Source organism: Pseudomassariella vexata, assembly GCF_002105095.1.
Source record: "Pseudomassariella vexata strain CBS 129021 chromosome Unknown BCR38scaffold_11, whole genome shotgun sequence".
Classification (NCBI taxonomy): Eukaryota; Fungi; Ascomycota; class Sordariomycetes; order Amphisphaeriales; family Pseudomassariaceae; genus Pseudomassariella; species Pseudomassariella vexata.
This window is the reverse complement of record NW_024467966.1, coordinates 751,992-773,082: the sequence shown is the minus strand read 5'-3', so window position 1 is coordinate 773,082 and position 21,091 is coordinate 751,992. Positions and strand designations below refer to the sequence as shown.

At 50.0% G+C, this 21,091-nt stretch overlaps 6 protein-coding genes across 6 annotated transcripts; 4 read left to right on the top strand and 2 right to left on the bottom strand.

Moving 5' to 3' along the window:
• Positions 1-4,879: 4,879 nt before the first annotated feature.
• On the top strand, positions 4,880-5,582 carry BCR38DRAFT_496352 (uncharacterized protein; the record flags this gene model as incomplete). The annotated part of the gene is made up of 1 exon (XM_040864750.1): positions 4,880-5,582. A coding segment is annotated over one exon (363 nt), but the record flags the coding sequence as incomplete, so codon positions are not given.
• Positions 5,583-8,419: 2,837 nt separating this feature from the next.
• Positions 8,420-9,079, top strand: BCR38DRAFT_487763 (Ser-Thr-rich glycosyl-phosphatidyl-inositol-anchored membrane family-domain-containing protein; the record flags this gene model as incomplete). Its single annotated transcript, XM_040864193.1, has 1 exon — positions 8,420-9,079. The coding sequence occupies one exon, from the start codon at positions 8,420-8,422 to the stop codon at positions 9,077-9,079; it is 660 nt and encodes a 219-aa protein (XP_040712922.1).
• Positions 9,080-10,219: 1,140 nt separating this feature from the next.
• On the bottom strand, positions 10,220-12,655 carry BCR38DRAFT_348917 (uncharacterized protein; the record flags this gene model as incomplete). The annotated part of the gene is made up of 2 exons (XM_040856454.1): positions 10,220-11,440; positions 11,507-12,655. The coding sequence occupies 2 exons, from the start codon at positions 12,653-12,655 to the stop codon at positions 10,220-10,222; spliced, it is 2,370 nt and encodes a 789-aa protein (XP_040712921.1).
• Positions 12,656-13,545: 890 nt separating this feature from the next.
• BCR38DRAFT_44645 (mitochondrial genome maintenance protein) lies at positions 13,546-14,562 on the top strand. Its single transcript, XM_040861092.1, has 5 exons — positions 13,546-13,913; positions 13,973-13,999; positions 14,069-14,098; positions 14,173-14,263; positions 14,326-14,562. Exons 1-5 carry the CDS (start codon positions 13,862-13,864, stop codon positions 14,450-14,452), a joined length of 327 nt encoding a protein of 108 aa, XP_040712920.1. The 5' UTR covers positions 13,546-13,861; the 3' UTR covers positions 14,453-14,562.
• A 278-nt stretch (positions 14,563-14,840) lies between these two features.
• Positions 14,841-17,091, top strand: BCR38DRAFT_459707 (multicopper oxidase-domain-containing protein; the record flags this gene model as incomplete). The annotated part of the gene is made up of 8 exons (XM_040862323.1): positions 14,841-14,971; positions 15,369-15,534; positions 15,570-15,673; positions 15,747-15,850; positions 15,934-16,187; positions 16,238-16,447; positions 16,521-16,618; positions 16,725-17,091. 8 exons carry the CDS (start codon positions 14,841-14,843, stop codon positions 17,089-17,091), a joined length of 1,434 nt encoding a protein of 477 aa, XP_040712919.1.
• Positions 17,092-17,794: 703 nt separating this feature from the next.
• On the bottom strand, positions 17,795-19,517 carry BCR38DRAFT_487759 (GTP-binding protein YchF; the record flags this gene model as incomplete). The annotated part of the gene is made up of 9 exons (XM_040864192.1): positions 17,795-17,814; positions 17,897-17,933; positions 17,999-18,204; positions 18,260-18,623; positions 18,685-18,791; positions 18,854-18,889; positions 18,947-19,008; positions 19,068-19,228; positions 19,299-19,517. 9 exons carry the CDS (start codon positions 19,515-19,517, stop codon positions 17,795-17,797), a joined length of 1,212 nt encoding a protein of 403 aa, XP_040712918.1.
• Between the last annotated feature and the right edge of the window lie 1,574 nt (positions 19,518-21,091).

Below are 21,091 nucleotides of genomic sequence, written 5' to 3'. Positions count from 1 at the left end.
TTATACCGGGCTCGCTTATCACTTTCCTTGCGGCGTTGCGCGCTTGCGCCTTGCTGATGGCTTCTTTGATGGCTCTCTGGATTTCGAGTCCAGTCGTCGTTGGAATCTTCTTGGTGGCATGTTGCTCTGCCCTCTGGATGTGTTATTCGATGGCCGACATAAACCACGCCTCAATCGCTTTGAAGATCTTTGGCATGCTGTCCCTGTCTGCATCCTCCTCTATCTTCTGGAAGAGTTGGCAGATGGCCGATCTGAACTCCTGGTTGGTCACTCTAGGCGATATCGCGTTCTGCCCTCTGTTCTAGACAGAGCTTTCGCTTGTGTTTAAGAAGGGTGAATCAATGCGAAGTGCGAACTGTGCTTTTGACGCGTATTTGATGCCGGCGAGGTTAGCGATAGCTTCATATCTTAACAGTAAATATAACTAAAAAGTTGCTAACCTCACCTAAATTTACTAGGATCTCTGGTTGGTCAAAATCACCAGCGTTTTGCTTACTAATTTGATTACTAACTAACTAAGGGGGGGACGGGGGGCCACATAGGGCGACGGGTACCCGTCGCTCTTCCTAAATAGGTAAAGCCCTTCCGCTATCGGAAACGCATCAACTTCGAGACTTGGAGAGTTTTTATTTTATTTTTTCTTCAGGCGTAGATAGGATGAATTAGGGAATAACTAGCTACCTTACTAGGAGAATATAATACTATAAATTGTCACAAGAATTAGGCTCGGTGTGACAGGCTGTGCCTGATATGGGATCCGGAGCTGCAAGGACCGTGCGTCCGGATCCACCAAAGGAACCATCGAGGGCATACAAAACATAGTCCGTGTTCCCGGGAGAGCTCGCATATTTTATTTTCCTCCTCAGTTAGATAATTAACAGTATTTGGCCATGTTGAGCTGCATAGTTTCACAGTGAGCCCGTCACACTCGGGGAGCTTGGCCACGCTCGGCGGGCAGCGAACGAATCTATGACGTATCATTAGTTTCAGATCTGTCCGCCCTACAAGGGGAGCTGAAGCTCAGAGGACAGGTGAGGGGCCAAGTTTCCTTCTCTGCACATATCTGCCCTAGCATTCTAATTACCTGACTGTGCCTGGCCTCAACTGCTATCGTGATTCTGTTGTTACATAAATCAACTACAGTATAATCCTCTTCTTATTTTGAATACAAAGTTTCCTGTTCTTCCATATCCTGCTCAATCCTTCTCCAAATTTCACCTGTACCTCTCCTGTTTGATAGACCATTTCCGAATTCTCGAGATACTTGAGCGTCAATACGATCATTTTCTGACTTATCCCAGTCCAAATAGGCCATCATTTCTTCTTTTGTCCAGTCTCTTGAGCCTGTTGAAGTAGTACAACGTTTGGTCATTCGGTTATAATTAAGACACCATTCGTAGCTTGTCTTGTCATATCGTAATGGTAAACCCATCGCTTTTCGGTATCGTTGATTGTTCACATAGGTTCCAAGAGGTTGTGCTTTATACCAAGACTCTCTTGCTGTGATATATCTCTGGTATATCGCCCTTGGACTATCGTATTTTACAGGCTGAGATGAACTTGAATTTGGCAAAGGCGACGAAGGAATAGCTTCGGTAGGAGGCTGAATAGGTGGCTGGATTGGTGGTTCTATGTCTGTGGCTGCTTGAGGGGCCGGATCTGAAGTGATAGCTGATGGTACCTGTAACTGTTCTAAAGCGGTAGCTGGCCGTGCTCTAAGTTCCGAGTATCTCAAAGGACAGTCTTTCGAGCTCCTTGTATGACCTGGCATATGGCATTTGCTGCATGTTGGCGGTGCTCTTAATACTGTTGCCGCTTCAACTATTTCGAACCCGCTTGGCTCTCGCCTGATACTCGACCGTGGCAAAGATGAGGTCGTAACTATCGGATCGATACACTGACGAGGCTCTAGAAGTACCTGCGGAGTACCATTTCGGATTAGGTGCCAATGTGGGTGGAAGTCTTTAAGTTGTAGAGCCTGGTCTTCTGCTAGTAAAACTTCGAGTTTGTGAATACACGGTAGCCCTTGGGACCGAGAAAAGGAGCCCGTGCAGTTTGGCGAATAAGGTAAACAAGTTTTCGTTAATAGCTTCCGTTGTTCTTCGACCTTTCTTAAAGCTTCGTGCGATACCCAACCACGTACTATACTGTATAGTACTCCAGAGAGTTTGATGGGTATCCGAATTTGTTGTTTCGCTTGGTTAGATTTTAACTCTGTAAGTTGGTTTAATAGTGCTTGTTTGATAGCTCTCCAGGCTTCGAATAGATCTAACGTAGATCTTTTAAGGTGGCTTTTAAGTAGCCCGTGAATGCCTTCGACTCGTGAAGTCACAACGTTGTCGAAATGAGGATGTTGATCGACCCAAGCCTTTACAAGCTTCTCTTTATATAGATCGAGCCAAGTTGTCTTAACGTATCCGACTTCTTCGATATAGTATGGCAGATATTTTTGTTTGAACTTGGAATAACTACTTAAAAAAGCAAAAGACGTTATTTACAAGTATAGAAACGCAGAGAATGTCTCGAAGTTGATGCGTTTCCGATAGCGGAAGGGCTTTACCTATTTAGGAAGAGCGACGGGTACCCGTCGCCCTATGTTGGCCCGGGGGAGGGGGGTAGTGAGGATGGTGAGGTTGGTCCGACCCTTGTATTCGATTTGTTTCTTCCATGCTACGACCTATGAAGTTGATATTTCACTTACTACAGTCTATAATCAAATTTGCGTAGTCTTAGATATTTTCCGCCAAACTGTATCTCATTCTGCAATGACCGCCGTGTGCCTCAAAACTCGTGTAATTTTAGGCACGCTCAGGGGCAAAGTGATGAGAACTCCTCGAACGTCACGCCGAGGCAAGATCGACCTATCCAAGCTTAGCTAGCTGTGTTCTTACAGCATGTGATAAAACCTGATTCAAACTGTGGCATGTTGAACATCCGATTCGCCAATCCTTGCATACCCTACCTGGTGAACAACGTCTACGTGCAAAGCCAGGACAGCTCCACATCTTAACTTCCATGAACTTGGATCGATTTTCAATTTCGTTGTTGGTCGAGAAAGACTACATGAGCTTTAAAAATAACTCTTCTAGATTTCTCATACAATATTTTCCTCAGCCATCCCGAAAACCCCCATAATCAACAGTATGAGAACAGAAGCTTACATGTGGGCTCTTGTGGGTCTATATAGACCACATCCGTGGACTAGTTTAATATCACACCGGCTGTTCCATCCACAGCCCAGCCCATATCAATGCGGCGTTTGCATAAAACATATTTCGACCGCCGACAGATTCTGGAGCACAATATGATCCATCAGACAACGTACCATTAAGTCGGCTGTTCTCCATTGAAGGAATGACGGCAATATGTACAGATATCATAGAGGGGTTGGGCAAGGAAATGTGTACAATGCTAGCAGAAGCCAGCGCAACCATCGCATTAGTACGGCTCGCAGGAGACGCTGCCGTGCCTGAACTCGAGAACATAGACCGGAAGCTCGACCGCGACTTTCGAGCTTCGACTCCGATGTTGCCGACGCAAAAGCTCTTCAAACCTGCTTCGATAATATATGGGCGTCCGGAATTACGCCTGATATCTTGCTCAACATCGCCGGTATCAAAAAGCGAAGAGTGTTTGACCAGCTAACAAATAAGGATATTGATGCGTTAGGTGATGTCCATTTTTCACTCGTATGCGATGAGATTGATCTACACCGAAATGTCAAGATCTTCGCGGTAAAATTATGAGCAAGCTTCACAGCCTCTCCAGAGTTTGCCACGCGGATTCTCCATCTCCGGAGTTCTGGTAAGATAGTCAACATCGCCTCGATGATTTCTTCCATCGGCATGTGTTTGGTCCCGGCGTACTCAGCTTCCAAGGGCGGCCTCTTGCAGATGATACCAACTTTCAAAGTAGTTACCACAAGAGTTCATAGACAGTGGACATAATTAAGGATTCAGAATACAATGATTTCAGTCTGAAACGGACGCCCGCGATGAGATGGAGAGAGCTAAAGGACCACCGGCTACATACTAAGTAGGAACTACTATTGGATTGTGGGAAAATGGTCTTGTATTGAAAGTGTTATGATCTCCGGAGAGTCCTGAATGAGGTGAACGGCGGCCACAAGGGCCTTATATAGACAGGAATCAATAATGTCTGTCCCACAGGCAGAACTTGTGTGGTTCGATGGGTAGTGGTCATATTGGCCTATAACATACGGTGCGTGGCCATATGTCCTTCCAAGACTGGCAGTTTTAGTGTAGTAGCCTTGAAGGTCCAACAACTACCCAATGTAGCGGCACCAAATGCGGCAACACTATACCGAGTAGAAACACGCTAGACTATGCTGACTTATTCAAATAACCAATTCGCGACACCTGAAATGACCTTGCAGGGCTAGGGTCCTATAGGACTATACATGCGGGGTAGTGAAGACTTATTGGACTTCAACTATACCAAAAGAAAAAGCCACCTATTTGAAGTAGTCTCTGAGGACCTCTACAAGGTTCAACAAATGAAGGTAGCCATCAGGGCTTTGGGTGAAGAGCGATAAGCGGTCCAATCCTATTAACGTTTTCTTTTAGAGTTCGTCATGGGAGTTCGACAAGGTGTCTAGCTTCCACCGGGATCTGATTACCAACACCCAAGAATACGGCTATGAGGATGAACTGAAATGATGTTGACGAATACTAGCATCTGCTCACATACCCTCTTAGTGTTGTAAGTGTGTAGTCCATCCACGATGACCAAAGCAGCCGGGAACCGGCTGATCTATCTCTAAGATACTTGAAACCATGTTGGCATATTCGGGACACCAGACTCGGAGCTGGAGAGCCACTATACGCATGGTCCAGACGGCCAAGAATAACAACTACTGGCCGCTGGGGGCAAACCCAACAGTACGCCGCGCGTTACAACGGGGAGCACACGGATAAGCCACCAACTCCTCTCAACACTCCTCAAAACAGCAAGACTCTGCTTCAAACCAACGTCAACTGGAACCAAGCCTGCCACCATGGCTGCTTTAGGCAAGGCATCTTCAAAACATCAACCGTCATTCAAAGCTGTTCCCTATAGAGGCGACCCGCTACCAAACGTGGTGGGCGATCTCACTCTGCCAGGCATTATCACAGCGCCAAAGCCGTTCTTTTCGGCCATGTACGTCGACGAGCTGCTCTGGGTATCCGAGGCACTGGCGATTGACTTCCGTCCCCTTATCTTGTTAGCCCTACAGGGCTAATTTTGAAAATCTCCTATGAGTCCGGGGTTTGGTGTTCTTTCGCGGTACCGACATACCGGCCCGGTGCATGCCGTGACCTCAAGAGCCGATGACGTTATCTCAAGCACGACTGGCGCGCCGAGGAGCGGGGCTAGTCCTAAGAGTCCAGTGGCGATATCCACATGTTTGAGATGTCCAACAGGGTCGATGAGATGATCATCCTATTTCATGTAACAGGGGGCCTATGTCTATATCAACACCGATGGAAAGCCCGGTCGTGGAGGACGTTTTCAGCAAGCTGCCGAGACAGCATTACGAGGAAGCCTGGGTCGGTGCCGGTTTCATCGACCATTTCATTCAATAGGAGTTGGAGTTAGGGCCAACAGAGGAGTTATTGGAATGTAGCGTTAGAGTCCTTTTTGGCAGAGGACTTTTTGGTCAAGATATGCTCTCAGGGAGCGACCAACAGTCGACCGCAGCGAGGGATTGTACAGACTAAATACGTATAACCCACAACAGAGAAACTCAAGCACCATTCCGCATGCACAAAGAAAGTCGATGACTATAATAAATCCAATAAGCCAGAAGAGGGGAGGTTTTTAAGATTCATCGATAACTCCATCGAACAGCGTTAAATCATCAAACAGATTACGGCAATCGATTCTTCATAGGCGCTTACATCGGACAGTGACCTCGCATCGCTTGCGAATCGAGGGCGCAAAGCCATGGAGACGCCGATGGTAATTGACGGGGGACGGGCGGGACTTCAACAAAGTTTTCACCACCCCCAAGCGAACGAAAGCGCCTACGCGCCGAGCGTGGAGCGTAGTGGCGGCGAAAACGCAACGAAGAAGCAAATCGACAGCGAACGGGCGAGCGTCGAACAGAAGGTTACCGACTTAGTACCTCCCGAGAAGATCGAGGTTATGGGAGGCTTAATGGAACGCTGGCATGAGCTAAAGCTAGCCGGCAAGGCGCTGGAACAGGGCGAAGACCGATCCGCTACACCAGCCGACGTACTAGCAGCGATCCGAGCACTTACCGAGGGGATTACGACTACAGTACAAAAGACGATACGAGACACCGTGAAAAGCGTAGCTATGCCTACGACCAGGTCCTGGGCCTCAGTCGCCTCGGGAACGGCCCAAGGGAGGGAACCCGTCGGAGCTCCGGTGTGGCAGCAACGGGTCGTTGTACCCCAGCGAAGGGAAAGAGAAATAGTGATCCGAGGGACGGAAGACCCCAGTATGAAGAACAGGACGGCGGCTGAAGTCGTCAAAGCAGTGAATAAGGCACGCGGTAGCACCGACGCCGTAGCGGCCCGCAGGCTACGTAGTGGCGATACCGTGGTAACGTTTAAGCAATCGGCCTCCGCAGCGACCACGGATGGCCGGTGGGTACTGAAACGGGGTCAGGCGGTCGGTAGGATGTACCTATCACCTAACAAACTGAACAGACGGCTCCAGTACCAATAGATCACATCTGTTGGTCTGATCAGACGAAGATCATGGTGCTGGCCGTAAGAGCGAAGCTCTTATAAGTCTTGTGCGCAAGTTGGTCGGATGTGCCTCTGAGACTCGTGTCGGGATAATTCTCAGAATAGGACGTCTGGCTCCTAGGAGTCGAATTGAAGCTGTCTCTAGTACTGGATTGCCCAGCCTCAAAGATGAATCCAGTGACATATTGGATATCGTATATATCTGGGCGAAGAAAGACACTCAGGGGAGGGTCGTACGGTCGATTGTCGGCCTTGATTGGCGGGCCAACCCGCTAGTGTCTATAGACCTAAAATGGTAGTGGCTTTTAAAGATTTGCAAGAGGAACTTGGATACGAGGTTCTGAGTCCCAGAGAGGCGACTGCTGTTGACTTGTGGAGTTGAAACACGAATTGAGGATCCAACGCCAAAGGGAGTAAGTGGTCATTTAGCCACATAGTGAATGGGCCCAGTACATTGATTGATTTTAATAGACTAAACACAAAGTGATAAAGTGCATCATGTCGGATCTTGGATCAGGTGGGCAGGACAATGATATAAGAACAAACACACCATGACACGCACTGACTGGACGAATGTCCAATTGATGAGTCGTATATAACATTTAACAACGATCACCTTGAGTGGATAAGACAAAAAAGCTCGTGGCAAGAAAACAAAATCCTCTCACGTGGTTCCCCATGACGGGACTGTCGACTATTTGACGGGGCTTCTATCGGGAGGCTCCCGATCAACGTTTGTTCTATGGGCTCTATGTTCCGACTCTCTGGAGATCAAAAGACACGAAGTAATAATGGGGAGTGGGGCCATTTCCTGTTGTAGAAAGCTGACTGACAGTTCCGATGTTTGCCGAACAGGGCACCCCTATTCTCTGCATTTAGCATCGGAGAAAACCACTGAAGAAAAGAAGCGCCTGTCACGCTGGTCGCGTTGCATGATGTACGGAGTAGCGTTATGGTCTATCGTTATTTCGTGTTGTTATCGCGATGTGCGATTTGGACAAGGGGTCCAGAATGGTTCAGTTCTAGAGCAGGGGTCAAGCTAAAAAAAAGTCTGCATACGAGGTCTGTAACTCCTACCCCTTCATCAAGCATGGGTATGTAACCATAACCGTCTTTAGCACAAGTTGCGAACAGCATGTTACACAACAGCGACAGCTCTGTTGAATTCTTCAGTCGTATTTAGGACAGACTTGAAGGGTTGGAAAAAAAAGTCAAATGCGAATACAACTATGTGTCCTTTTGCTCCCAAATCCCAAATGTCCAGTCGAATTTTGAGTGAACTTGATCAGATGAGCAATTCGTGGAGCCCAGCACCTTGAGAGGCCACTGGCGCGAGTCGCGAATAAGGTAGGGAATAAGAATGGAGATCTCGTACAAATTAGATTGCATGAACATGCTAGGCTGTCACTCTGTCAGGTACCCGTCCCAAACCCCGTCATTCCGGCATGACTCGCTGCAACGGGCTAGCCCATGAACCCTGTTATGGGCTCTGTCGATTTCCTACTTAATGGACGGGCGTGGAGGATGTGAACCATTTGTTTGGCTCCTATTTTGCCTCCCCAGTCGACATCTCTCATTTACTAGCAACCCACCCACATTCGTTAAAAATCAAGCTGCCAAACCCCCAGACTCAAGTCACCATCGTCACTCGCTTTCGAACATCCCAGTCCAACAAACAAGTAAACAAACAATAATACAAGATGCTGTCCACTCTGGTATTCGCCTCGGCGCTCTTCTCGTCGGTGCTCGCGCTCCAAATTACCTCGCCCAGCAAGGACACAGTCTGGAAGGCGGGCGAGTCGCAGACCGTCCAGTGGGACACGGTCTCGTCGGACCAGGATAGCTTTAACGTCTACCTGTCCAACTTCGCCAGCTACCCGACCCAGACCATCCTCCTTGCCTCTGACATCTCGTCGTCCGATGGCAGCCTCGAGGTTGACGGCAGCAAGCTCATCACCGGCAACAGCTGGCAGATCAACTTCACCAACGGTACCAAGACGGAGCAGATCTACGCCCAGTCCTCTCAGTTCAACATCACTGAGGGCAGCTCCAGCTCCTCAGCTTCTGATGCCACCACTACCACCGCCGCCACCACCAAGAGCACGGCCACTGGCGTAACCACCGCCACTGCTACCGCAACCGGCACCGACGCCAGCGACTCCACCGCCACTGGCACCAGCGATTCCACCGCTACCGGCACTGCTACCGGCACCGCTACCGGCTCCAACGCTGCCACTGGTTCCTCCACCGCCACCGGCAGTAGCAGTAGCAGCACCAGCACTAACGCCACGTCAGGTGCCGGCAAGGCCGTTGTTGGCTGGATGTCCTTGGCTGCCATCGCAGCCGTCTTTGCCCTGTAAACATGGAGATGGTCATGAGATATATATATGCCTAGCCCTGTATCTAATGTACCTGTTTGGAAGCACATCTAATGTAATACCTGTTTGTCACTCACTCTCGTTGCGATATACCTTGGGTGTACATATTAGAGTAGCTTTGGACCAGCGATGCGTTCATCTTCATAGATCAAGGTTGCAGTGTTTTGCTGAATGCGGTGACCCAATAACCACACAGTACAACCCCGACGTTCCACATGCTTGCCTGTTACACCTCAATGACATTCACTGTCTGACTATGCTACCACATAGGCTATAACTTATAAGCCTAATACTTCTCATCACTCAAACTGGTGTGCACGCATGCTCTCTTTGTGCAACCACCTACATACATACTCTATTCACATGAAATCTGTAGGAATCCTCCCCGACCGACAACGGGACGGCCACGCTTTGTCTACCAAGATCTTGTTAGTCACGTACAGTTGCCAATCTAAGCTATTAACATTTTAATGTTAGAACTTTAATCGTTACTCACCCTACAGGACAACATCACACCACACCACACGTAAGTACGCTATACAATATGGTGAAGCGTAGGCAGCCAAACGACATTTTATTTTGACGGCCTGTTCTCTCAATACCAACATCATGCCATAAAACCCCCGTCAGTGGCTCAGCCTGCGGCCCCCCGTACCCCCCAATGCTCTTTAATGGAGGTGTGCGCCATTCCTCTGCGCAAGCCCATGCCGCTGTCTCCCACCATAAAACCCACCTGCTGCAACCAACGCCTGCTCGAAATCAATGATGTTTCATGATACAATCGGATGTAGTGTCATACCATCCGGGTGGATAGTGTCGTATAAAGTGAGTACAAAAGAAACCGACGTTGGGAGACAAGGCCAAGAATCCGACTCGATTTCCATCCAGAGGAATACCGACCTTGATGCGTAATATTATAGAAGAAGAGTAAAAAAGACCCAGGTATAGCGTCATCCTCTCACACATACATGCTCCAGAAATGGACGGGAAGACCTGTCACTGTTCCATACCTATTTTGCGAAAAGAGCATGCAAAAAGTGATAGCTGTTTCCCTCCTTTTCATGGCTGACACTATCCGTTGCACACCTCACCGAGGCCGACACAGGCAGCTGTGCCGGTTGCTCACAGATCCATGCGCGCAGGTTGCGGTTGCCAGCCATTGATGTACGCCATCAATCCCATGCCGATCAATACCACGCCAAGAATTGAAGCGTATGGTACCCCATGAGCCAGGGCTTGGTCCCGTGCAAACTTGTCTGTCATGGCCGACGGACCGGATTGCGGCGTTATCGTGTTGGCCCTTGACAGCGTCGGCGCATCATCATTCGACACTCCCGGCGACACTCGTCCGCCGCTGGAACTCGTGGACGGAGTTCCCACAGATGTCGCAGGTTCTTCCGATGTTTCGCTCGCATCACCCAGTGTCCGAAATGCAAGAGAGTTGGATCGGGAGCCTGACTTCCCATGCGCTGCGGCTATAAGAGCATCTCTAGCCTCGGCATCCTTGCGAATTTGCAGCGCCATATCCGCCAAAGTTTTGCGGTCTGCATCTCTCTCGGCCTCTGCGGTTTCTGCGCGTTGCTGGAAAGTTTGTGCGTGTTGCTTGAACCCTTCTAGCTGTTGTTTCAGATCCTTGATCTCCAGGACCATCGACTCCAGTTGCGAGTGCAAGGTGGTTGCTGACGCTTCGATGTTCTCGAATTGCGGTGGCGGTGACGGAGGTGGGGGGCCCTTGCCAACATCACTCGTTGGTGTGTCATCTTCAGGAGATGTAGGGCTGTCTGTCGGTGGCTTGAAAGCCTCCACCAAGGCCAAGCCTTCTCCTTCCGATGTGGCCGCGATACCATTCAACTGTGACGCAGCCGCATCCTCCAATCTTTTCGCTTGCTCCTCGGCAAGCTCTCTAGCATGGCGCTCCTTCTGTAACATATCTTCCAGATCTCGCATACGAGATGTCTGTGTCTCTATTTCCTTCTTCGCGCTGTTCAGGGCCTCGGTTAGTTGCAATATTTGACTGACATTTCCGTCCTGACGAATCGGGGACACGTTCAAATTCAGGGGGTGCGACTTGGGTCGCTCTGTTATCCCACGCTTTAGAGAGGGGACGTCAGGCTTCTCAGGGAGAGGTTGCTGGGGCGGAGGTGCAGGAGGGTCAGAGAATCGTGTCTTGCTGTCCGTTCTGAAAGAAACTCCATTGCCATTCGCTAACTGAGGTTTCGGTGGCTCGGCAAGTGGTTCAGGCTTTTCCATGTCTTTGATGTCATCCTTGGACAAAAGGGCCCCAATGAATTGCCCAGTCCGACTGAGATCTTGCGACTGTAAATGGGCGGTGCGCATCTCGCTCTACAGTGAGGTAATCAGTTAGAGGGGGGCTCTTATATATGCGTTGAACAGTCCTCGAACACTTACCTGAAGTTTCTTCACGATCTGTTCAGTGCTGATAGGTGAGAAGAAGAATCCTCTTTGGTGAACCATGATGTTTGCTTGTGCACCCATCATGCCGCCGCCAGTCATCATTCGTCCCCCATTGCTTGCCATGGACGCGTTGCTGCCATTTCGCCCTCTATACGGTATACCTCCCGGCGGTGGCATCATCATCGACCCATTGGACGGGTCTAGATCACCAAAGTTCATGTCGAGCAAGTTTCCCGAGTTATTGAGAAATCCGGCATGTTCCACCTTGGCTGCTACCTTGTGGTGAACTACGGTCTTCTGATCCTCGCTGACAATGTCAATGCCAAGCTCCAGATGGTCGCCTGTTTGCAACTCGTGAGGCTCCGACTCGCGGTTCTCCTGGGATAGGCGCGTGCCGTTAACAAAGGTTCCATTGGAGGACTTGACGTCTCGTATCCATATCTTGCCCTGCCTATCAGCCCAGATCTCGGCGTGTTGACGCGACAGGACCTTGGAGTCGAAGAAGCCATTGATGGGAGTGGGTACTGTTTTTGCATTCGTCTGACGACCGATCCTAAGGGTGTCAGGAGAGAAGGGAACAGATATCGTCTTGCGCTCGAAGGTGCTGTTGAGGGACAACAGATAAAGAACTGGTTGGCCGCCCGGAGGTAAGGACTCGGGCATGGGGCGAGGCATGCCCTGCTGACTCGTTATTTGTACCTGAGACTGCAGTATGGGCGCGGGGCCTTGGTGTATGACGCCGGATCCATTCAGCCCTCCGATCATCTGGGGTCGTCCAGCCGCCATCCTGCCGAAATCGGGCTGCTGGTCTGGTTTCGGGGAGGGCCACGGAGCCTTGCCTTGGGGTCGTTTCCGGTTACCATTCTGCCACGAGCTTAGATCGCCACCTGCTGGCATGGGGACGCCATTTGGCTGAGGATGCGGGTTCGGGGAGGAAGCGACGGTGGCGGTGGACGAAGCCGAGGAAGTCGAGGATATCGAAGAGGATGAGTTGTTGCGCTGCAGGCTCTTGCGTGGCATGAACATTCGGTTCAGTTCTTCAGGGTTCATCGGGTTCAAACTCTGGCCAGTGTGACTGCCGTTAATGCCCCATGCCGGCCGGTTGTGTTGCTGGAAGGTAGGGGGGCTCGCTACGGCGGTCATGAGGAAGGATACCTATGGTGTTGAAGGGGCGAGTGCGGTGGTTGATGGGGAAAAGTGGTTTAATACGGGCGACGTGTCTCAATGATGATGGGAGCGTGGCTAAGGACGGTTTGTCTATCGGTCATCCACTTGCACCATGAACGCGATGAGGACGTAACGATGTCTACTGTGCGTTTGGCGAGGTTGCAGAAACAGAGAATGTGGATATGGATATAATTCAGCGGTGGATTTTGCAGACGTCGTCTGCAGTGATTGAATTTTGTCAGTTGGAAGGGTCGGGTCTTTCGAGGCCGGTCGGGGTGGTGGCCAACGAAAGGGGGATGCCAATAGGGACAAGGGCGCCGCAAGGCAGGCGGTGATGAATTTCGGGTGACAGGAAGACGCACCATGCAATTGACACTGGGTATCTCGAAGGCGGTTATAAGTGTATCGTGCTGTTGCGTGGGTATGATGATGACACTGGACGTTGAGTTTGGCTCTGGGCTGCTGCTGCAACGAAGGGTCGCCCCCGTTCTCGCTAAGCGCTTAGCGCCAGAGAGTGAGATGGGTGAACGGGCAAGCAATCACACCAACCAAGAACAGTTGACCACCTACGAGCTGCAGTAAAAAGAATATTTGTAGCATGCATTTGTATTTTAATACAGGTACTCAATCAGCTCAAACATACTGAACATGGTTTTAAATTTGTGTTTTTTCTTGCCTCTACTCCTTCTTTTCTCTACAACCCAGGAAACCACAGTAAAGCAATCTGCCAATTCTCCACACGTGTCAAGACCACGCAGGGTCTTGTGGAAATGAGCGACATGCTCTGCTCACGTGATGGACTCGGACTCTGTTCAGACGAGGCGTTTTGAAATGGTTGATTCAGCTCAAGGGACTGGTTACCATAAGTAACAAGTCCGAAGTTTTCGCCGGCAGGCGCGACTGAGGATCACTCGTTAAGTAAATGCAACAGATCCAGAAGTGTGCACGGTTTGCATTATGACTCGTGCTTTGAGCTTTGGCAACCGCTGTCAACAGTCGGCACCTGTAAGGCAGTCGCTCGAGCTGCCGCACCACATTTACGGAGCTCGAGAGCTTTGGTTTGAGGCTTTGTCGAGGTTGATCGACGGCTATTGTAGAACAGACCATCGAGACACCGTCACTCCATATTCTCGATCGACATACAACCCAATAGAAGGAACTCTGGATTAGCACCTACCCAGAATGCCTGTACCAGTCAACCGCGGTCCTGTCGGGCCGTCTAATATGGACAAGCGTTCGTTTGGCTCCTTCAAGTTTTACCAGTTGTATGCCATCCGCTAACGCAGTGTACAGTCAAGATGGGCGCCATGATGGGAGGCAGTACGTTCCCAAAGAGCCATGGAAATGCGCTTTGAGGTATAGGGCATTTGCTAACCAGCATGCTTATAGCTGTGGGCGTCATCATCGGCTTTATTTTTGGTATGCGCTACACATTACAGCCCCCCTCTTCTCTTTCTCTTCTGTCCGAACTTGGCACCTGACCCGAGTTTTAGGAACGGTCAACATTTTTCGATACGGCGCCGGAGCAAATGGTATTATGAGAACTTTGGGCCAGTACATGGCTGGATCCGGCGCAACATTCGGGTACGCGCGTCTATATTTCGTCCGTCATGGAACCGACACTAATCAAGCCTTCCTCGTCGCAGTTTCTTTATGGGAATTGGCAGCGTAATCCGATCCGACGTATCGCCAATAGCCAACGAGGCATTCCTACGCGCGCAAAGACAGCCATATATCACGGCCGCCCAGCGAGCGTATCTACCGCTAAACTAATGAATCCCGAACACGCGTCGAGAGATACCACCGGAGTGAAGCAAAGATACGCCACCAGGGCTAGGGACCAACCCGACATGTTTTGTACGATAAGCGTTCGGTTGAATGTACATATCCAGCGCGTTTAAGCCTGGGAGGAATGCCTCTCCACCGGTGAGCCCAATGTCGCGCTTTGGGGCGTGGAGGTCAAAATATTTGGTTGGATTCAAGCATCCTCTTCATGAAGGCAGAAAAAATGCTCGGATGGGGCAATTGTCGTGATAGGTATATCAACTCCAGTATTATCAGACGTCATCTGGCAGGGGCGTCCAAATAGTCACGTATACCATTCCCGGAGCGCACTGACAACTCTGACAAGCAGATCGAATCGGGCACGTTGCAACGAGACATGGTTTTCATGTGCAAAGCATTTTCTTGTGATTCACAAGGTAGTTGTCCCCTAGCCAATCTCCAGAAGCGCCTGGTCCATCGTCATCAACTGCCTCGACGACGTAGGCCCGCTCAAGTGGCTGACGCCCGGTTCGTTAGACAGCTCAGCTCACTGCCAATCGTAGGGTCATGGTGAGGGTGAGGATGTAGTATAAGAGAATCCCCTTTCCATTTGTTCTCCCTCCTGTCGATTTCTATCTGTAGGGCTATTGGAATACTACTCGCTCGTTCATTCTCTTTCTCATATTAATTCCTAGGCTCCTGAGAGCCGTTCCACTCTTTCCTTCAACACTGAGTCTCTTCAATCCTTGCGACGGCCTACTTGGCGCGTTGACTTCGAAATTACAAACGGGTAGGGGCTCTCTACTCTCACTTGTTCGGGGGGAACAGAAGGCGGACTGACAAAGTGCTTGAAAAGAAAATCCCTCCTGGGCACAACTGCTTATCCTCGTCTGCCGCTGTGGATCAACCATGGCGACGACGCCAGCTGCCCCTGGGGCGACACGACACCGGATGGAAATAATTCATACACTGACTGTCCCGGCACGGGCATCACCAGAACATACGACTGGAACATCACACGAGGGACGATTGGACCTGATGGATACGCGAAGAACGTGATTTTGATCAACGGCGAATTCCCCGGGCTCCTTGTCGAGGCCAACTGGGCGACTACATCGTGGTCAAGGTGACCAATCTGATCGACGAAGTCGATGAAGGAACAGCCATTCACTGGCACGGCTTCACTCAGAATGGCACGCCTTGGGTGGATGGTGTTCCGGGTGTCTCGCAGTGTCCTATTTCACCGGAGAAGAGCTTTACTTACAAGATACGGGCTTATCTGTGCGGAACTTCTTGGTATCAGCCATTACTCTGCGCAATACTCTGGTGGTCTCTTCGGTCCTATTGTTGTCCACGGTGCCAACAATGAAGACTTTGACGTTGATATTGGTCCCATTTTGGTCAACAGTAAGAGCTCACTCGTCGTTGGATAAGAATGATGAGATGAAAACTAACACGATGCAGACTGGTGACACGAGGAGTACTTCAAGGTGATGGAGGAGATCATGGCTCCTGTGGTTTCACTGGTCGCATCTTTTCGAACAACTTGATCAACGGAAAGATGAATCTCAACTGCTCGACGGTAGAGGGTGATGAGACGCCTTGCACCGACAATACCGGTTTGGCCAAGTTTCAGTTCCAGTCCGGCAAGAAGCACCTGCTGCGATTGAACAATTCGGGGTCCGGGGGTGTTGAGCGTACATCAATTGATGGGCACAATATGACCATTATCGCCAACGACTTCGTCGAGATCGAGCCGTACGAGACAATGTTGTCACCATCGGTGTAGGGCAGCGTGTCGATGTCGTCGTCACGGCGGATGCCGGCAAGCCCAACGACGCCTTCTGGCTTCGCACTAACCTGACGTCGTGCTCCAGTACCATCCAGCCCTTTGCGCGGGCCACAGTCTTCTACGAGAATGCTGATGAAAACTCCATTCCCACCAGCACTGCCTGGAATGCACCAGACCCTGGAACCTGCGCCAATGGCGACCTCAGCCTCACCGTGCCCAAGTATCCTTTGGACTTTGAGCGGTGTTGCAGCCCGTGTCGGTTACAACAACCCTACCCTCGTCCAGGCCAACGATGGCAATTTCACTTGGGATGACATTATGAACGTTCACAGTTTTGGTGGCAACTCTTCGGTCCGCATTATTGTCAGCAACCCCACCCTTGCGTGAGTTACAGTCGTCTTATTCATCCGCGCCTGTCTACATTCATTCACATTCATCTCCACTATGTCACATAAGGCTTGCCATTAATCCCCATACAGACCCACACAGTCCTCACCCTATACACGCCCTTGGTGTCAACATGTACATCCTCTCTCAGGGTTCTGGCGATTACGATGGCACTACCATCGTCAATCCAGAGAATTCCAAGCGCCGTGACGTGCAGATGGTGATCCCCAAAGGCCACATCGTCGTTCAGATGGAAACGGTGAACACAGGCGTGTGGCCCTTTCACTGCCACGTGGCCTGGCACGCCTCGGTTCGCTTCTTCAGCCAGATGGTCTTCAACCCCGACGAGATCGACAGCTTCGACATCCCTAACTCGGTCCAACGCTCTGCACTGACTGGAACGCCTTTACCAACCGCGTCACTCCCAATCAGATCGACTCGGGTCTGTAGACGAACGACCGACTTGTAGCTTCAACACTCTATCCCTGACAAGAGCCCAACTCTTATAAGGGAGTCATAATGATGGACCATTTAATATACCCCTGGTGATGTGGTTTGCATATTAATGCCGTGTGGTGGTTTCCATGTGTACAACAGTGGAAAGAGCGCGTTTTGGGTAATTATCTTGATACCAATATCCCGGGCTTCGATATCTTCAACGCCCAGATCTTTAATGTACTTGCTTACTATTGTGAACCTCGCGAGCGGCCTCACCCGAGTCAATAACATAGTAGCCATCACTCGGTGCGCAACACATTTCGTTTCGCACGGTCTTCATTGTCCTTATATGTTCGAGATACGCTCCATTTCCAACACGCACATGCTGCGCGTGTAGACTGCACCACCATCTTTATAAGACCATCGATGCCCCAGTACATAGTTATCAGTACTGAGCAGCTCAGGTTACTTAGTACCATGTTATGAATCCTACGTACGCCTTGCAAAAACCTCCATTATTCCTGCCGTTCCCGAATGGTTGTAATAACTTTCATAGCAATCGCCCCCGAGTTTCAGGCTGCTGCGAATGGCACTAGGAGCTTCTGTTCTTCTGCTTCGGGGCATGTAGTCATTAGTCGGCTTAGCGCTCGATTTCACAGGAAACCGTTTGGGTTTACCATGTAGCCAGGGGTAAATGACATTATACATTCAAGGCAATAGATTCTCCAGACCGGCTATTTCTTGTTCGTAACGTCTAATGACATGCCATTAGTTCTTGGATCCGGCATAGAAGGGTAACCATCAAGTTATGGTATAGGTAAAAATCGACAACTTACTGAACTGAAAGTGTATGATGTCTCCATCTTGCACAACCTGGAGAGGATGGGAAGTCAGCTAATGAGAGGTGGACAAATGCGCAAGGGACAACGAAAACATACATAAGTCTTTCCTTCCTGACGGTACTTTCCAGCAGCCTTGATTGGGCCCATGGACTTGCCACCTTCGCAAAGGTCGTGGAAGTCTTGGTACGCCACCACTTCGGCCTTGATAAAACCCTTCTCAAAGTCACCATGGATTGCTCCAGCAGCCTGCGGTGCGAGGCAGCCTCTTTGGATAGTCCAGCATCTAATTTCCTTCTCACCAGCTACCCCCAGTCAGCAATCACAAAATTCCATAGCTGTAAGGTGTGGGCGGCAAACCGGTGAAATAGTATTGCAAGCCGAGTTTGGTGAAGCCTTCGGTAATGATCTTATCCAATTTGGACTTGACCTTGCTTTCTTTGAGAAACTCAGCCTGCTTGGCTGGGTCATCCTTCATACTATGCAGCTTTTCTTCGAATTCAACGGAGAAAGGAATGATGTCCCGAGGAAGACCACCGTGCTCCGTCACCCACTTGGCGATGGCAGGTAGATACTTGCTTTTCTGTCGGAGGTAGTCCTTCATAGTTAAGTTGACAAGGTAGATGGTTGGCTTCGTCGTGATGAGCTGGATCTTTTCGTTTATGAGTGCAATCTCTGCCGAGGTCCAGCTTCCATCTCGGACTGGCTTGCCTTGTTCCAGCATCTATTTCATCCCTGGGTAAGTTTGGTTATACCGTTAGGAAGAGAAATCGTTAGGAACTCACCGCCTTGATCTTGCTTGTTGTCTCGGTGAAGAGTGGTAGCATCTTGTACTTTCCGCCGGCCTTCCTAACAATTGCTTCCTCGGCAACTATAGTTTTCTGCAGAATGTCTATAATTGTGTGAGTGCAAGTTGAAGCGGGAGAGGGAGAGGGAATCAGGAGAGAAACTAACCGAGATCCTTCAAGCAAAGTTCGCTTTGAATGGTATCTGATAGGGAGACACCTATTAATTTATGTGATTGCCGTAGGGCTGAGACCAACTAACTCAGGTCCCGAACAGGATCGATCGAGTCGTCAACGTGCAACACCTCGTCGTTGTCAAATGCTCTACCGTAGAGTCAGCAGACGTAGAGATCCAGGGGTTTTCTTTACCAGGAGCCTCATACCTGACAATGTGAAACATGCCATCCACAGCCTGAATGTGGGAAAGGAAAGCATTTCCGAGTCCTTCTCCTTGCGAAGCACCCTTGATGAGCCCGGCAATGTCCGTTACTTGCAGGTAAGCTGGGTACATGGATGGCGGCTTCCATAGATCACACAAGAAATCCTAAGTTTGTAGCTCAGTCTCTGTCATCAACCCAACAAGCGGCAAATTTTGCAGTTGCCTTGAGACTTACGTATCGAGCGTCGGGGACAGCACATCTCGCCTCGTTGGGCTCGATAGTACAAAAGGGGTAGTTTTCCGCCGCGGCACTCTGCTCCGTCAAGAGGTTGAACAGGCTGGACTTTCCCACGTTGGGCAGACCGACGCATCCCATCTTCAGATTCTTGCGAACCCTTCCGAAAGCGACAACATTGTTTTGGACATCTTCAGTGGCGGATTTCTTGGGAGCCATGGCGAACTTCCGGGGTAAATTATGAAGGGTTGAGAAGTATGTTCAAAGGAAAGTCGGCTTATTGACCGACTTTTCGAATATGGCACCATGCCACAGCTCGCTTAAGCACGAGGGTGGATTGCCATGAAGACGTTGAATCCCTGCCAAAGTTGAGGTATGGAAGCCCCACATATTAGTCTAAGCATAGTGTTGTTTGTAAGTAGATACTCAAGTAGGGTGCTACCATGATTTTACATAAGGCGTGTTGCAAAAGGTGAACCATGGCTGATCGACTTAGTCATCGCCAATCAAACTAATAAATCGTGCGCTACTACACATATCTACCATAACGACGTACGGATGCATATATATCTCTCTATATATAATGTCTTACTATAGGAACAGTTAACGTGCACTCTCTCTAGGGGTCTGGACATGATCTGAAACAGTACTAAAGCCCAGATGTTCGATCTAGCATACATCGGCGTCGTCGTCGTCCGATTTACCTGAGTTGTGCCATTCCAGTGGCATCTACACGATATTTCACGTCAGCAAGCACCGAGAAACTAGGTCCAGCATCTCGGTCTGAACCACCATACTATCTTGCTCTACGGACTCGGCGTCTGAAACAGCACCCCTGGACCGATAAGTTGGCTACCTTGTTGGCTACGTCATATCCAAAATCTACAAGGTGTGGGTACCCTTCCTTGACAAGGTCATAACGACTAGAGACGTCAAATTCGATGAGGACGTCTTTTACAAGCCACATGATGCGCTAGTACCCATCACACAGGCTATATCCATGGGCCAGCTCATTCAAGGGCTATAGATTCCAGAGCCTGTAACCGGCTTCGCTGAGGGGGTGAGAGAAGGGCCTGAAGAAGAGGATGAAGTCATCCTGAACGGAATTATCGTGGCAACGACCCCAGAGGCCGAAATTCCACCTCAGCCGGCATCAACACCCAGTCTCTCTGGAAAAGACGTCCAGTGGGGCCCAATTACACCAGAACAGACCCCTCAACCGCCGACCATTCAGGCCAATGTACGTATCCCTCCGGCTACCGGCCGTGGATCCAGGATCAATCCTCCCTGGAGAGGGCCGTCGCACTCGACAGAGCCGCTATAACGCACACGTCGCTGCAGTACTACAGGAATCAGATCGTGAGAGCTTCTCGATACCAGAAATCATGCTTACCAGCTACTTTGCCTTTTCCGTCGCCTATCATTATAAGGGTCTATATCGCAGAGATACCCCCCCTCCCCTAAGGAATTGAGAGGAAATAATAAAATAATAAATAATATTAAATACGCCGTAGGTGTTAACCCTCGGTACCTCTACAAGTACTCCCTTAAGGGTGTCAGGGTACGGCTAGGCCGAAGGCAATAGTACAGAGTGATGGGGAGTAACGGGCGTCCCTCCTACGTAGCACCGGGTGGTCACTGGCGGTCTCAGGTAGGGGTGCCCACGGTGATGCATTGATCTCTGCCCTCTCTATCTTCCTCCGTCTCGACTCCTTACTTATAGCCAGCCGAGGTTCTCTCTTGGATTCTGGATGTTTGCTTCCGTATGTCTGTGTTCCTCCGACTTCGGCCAA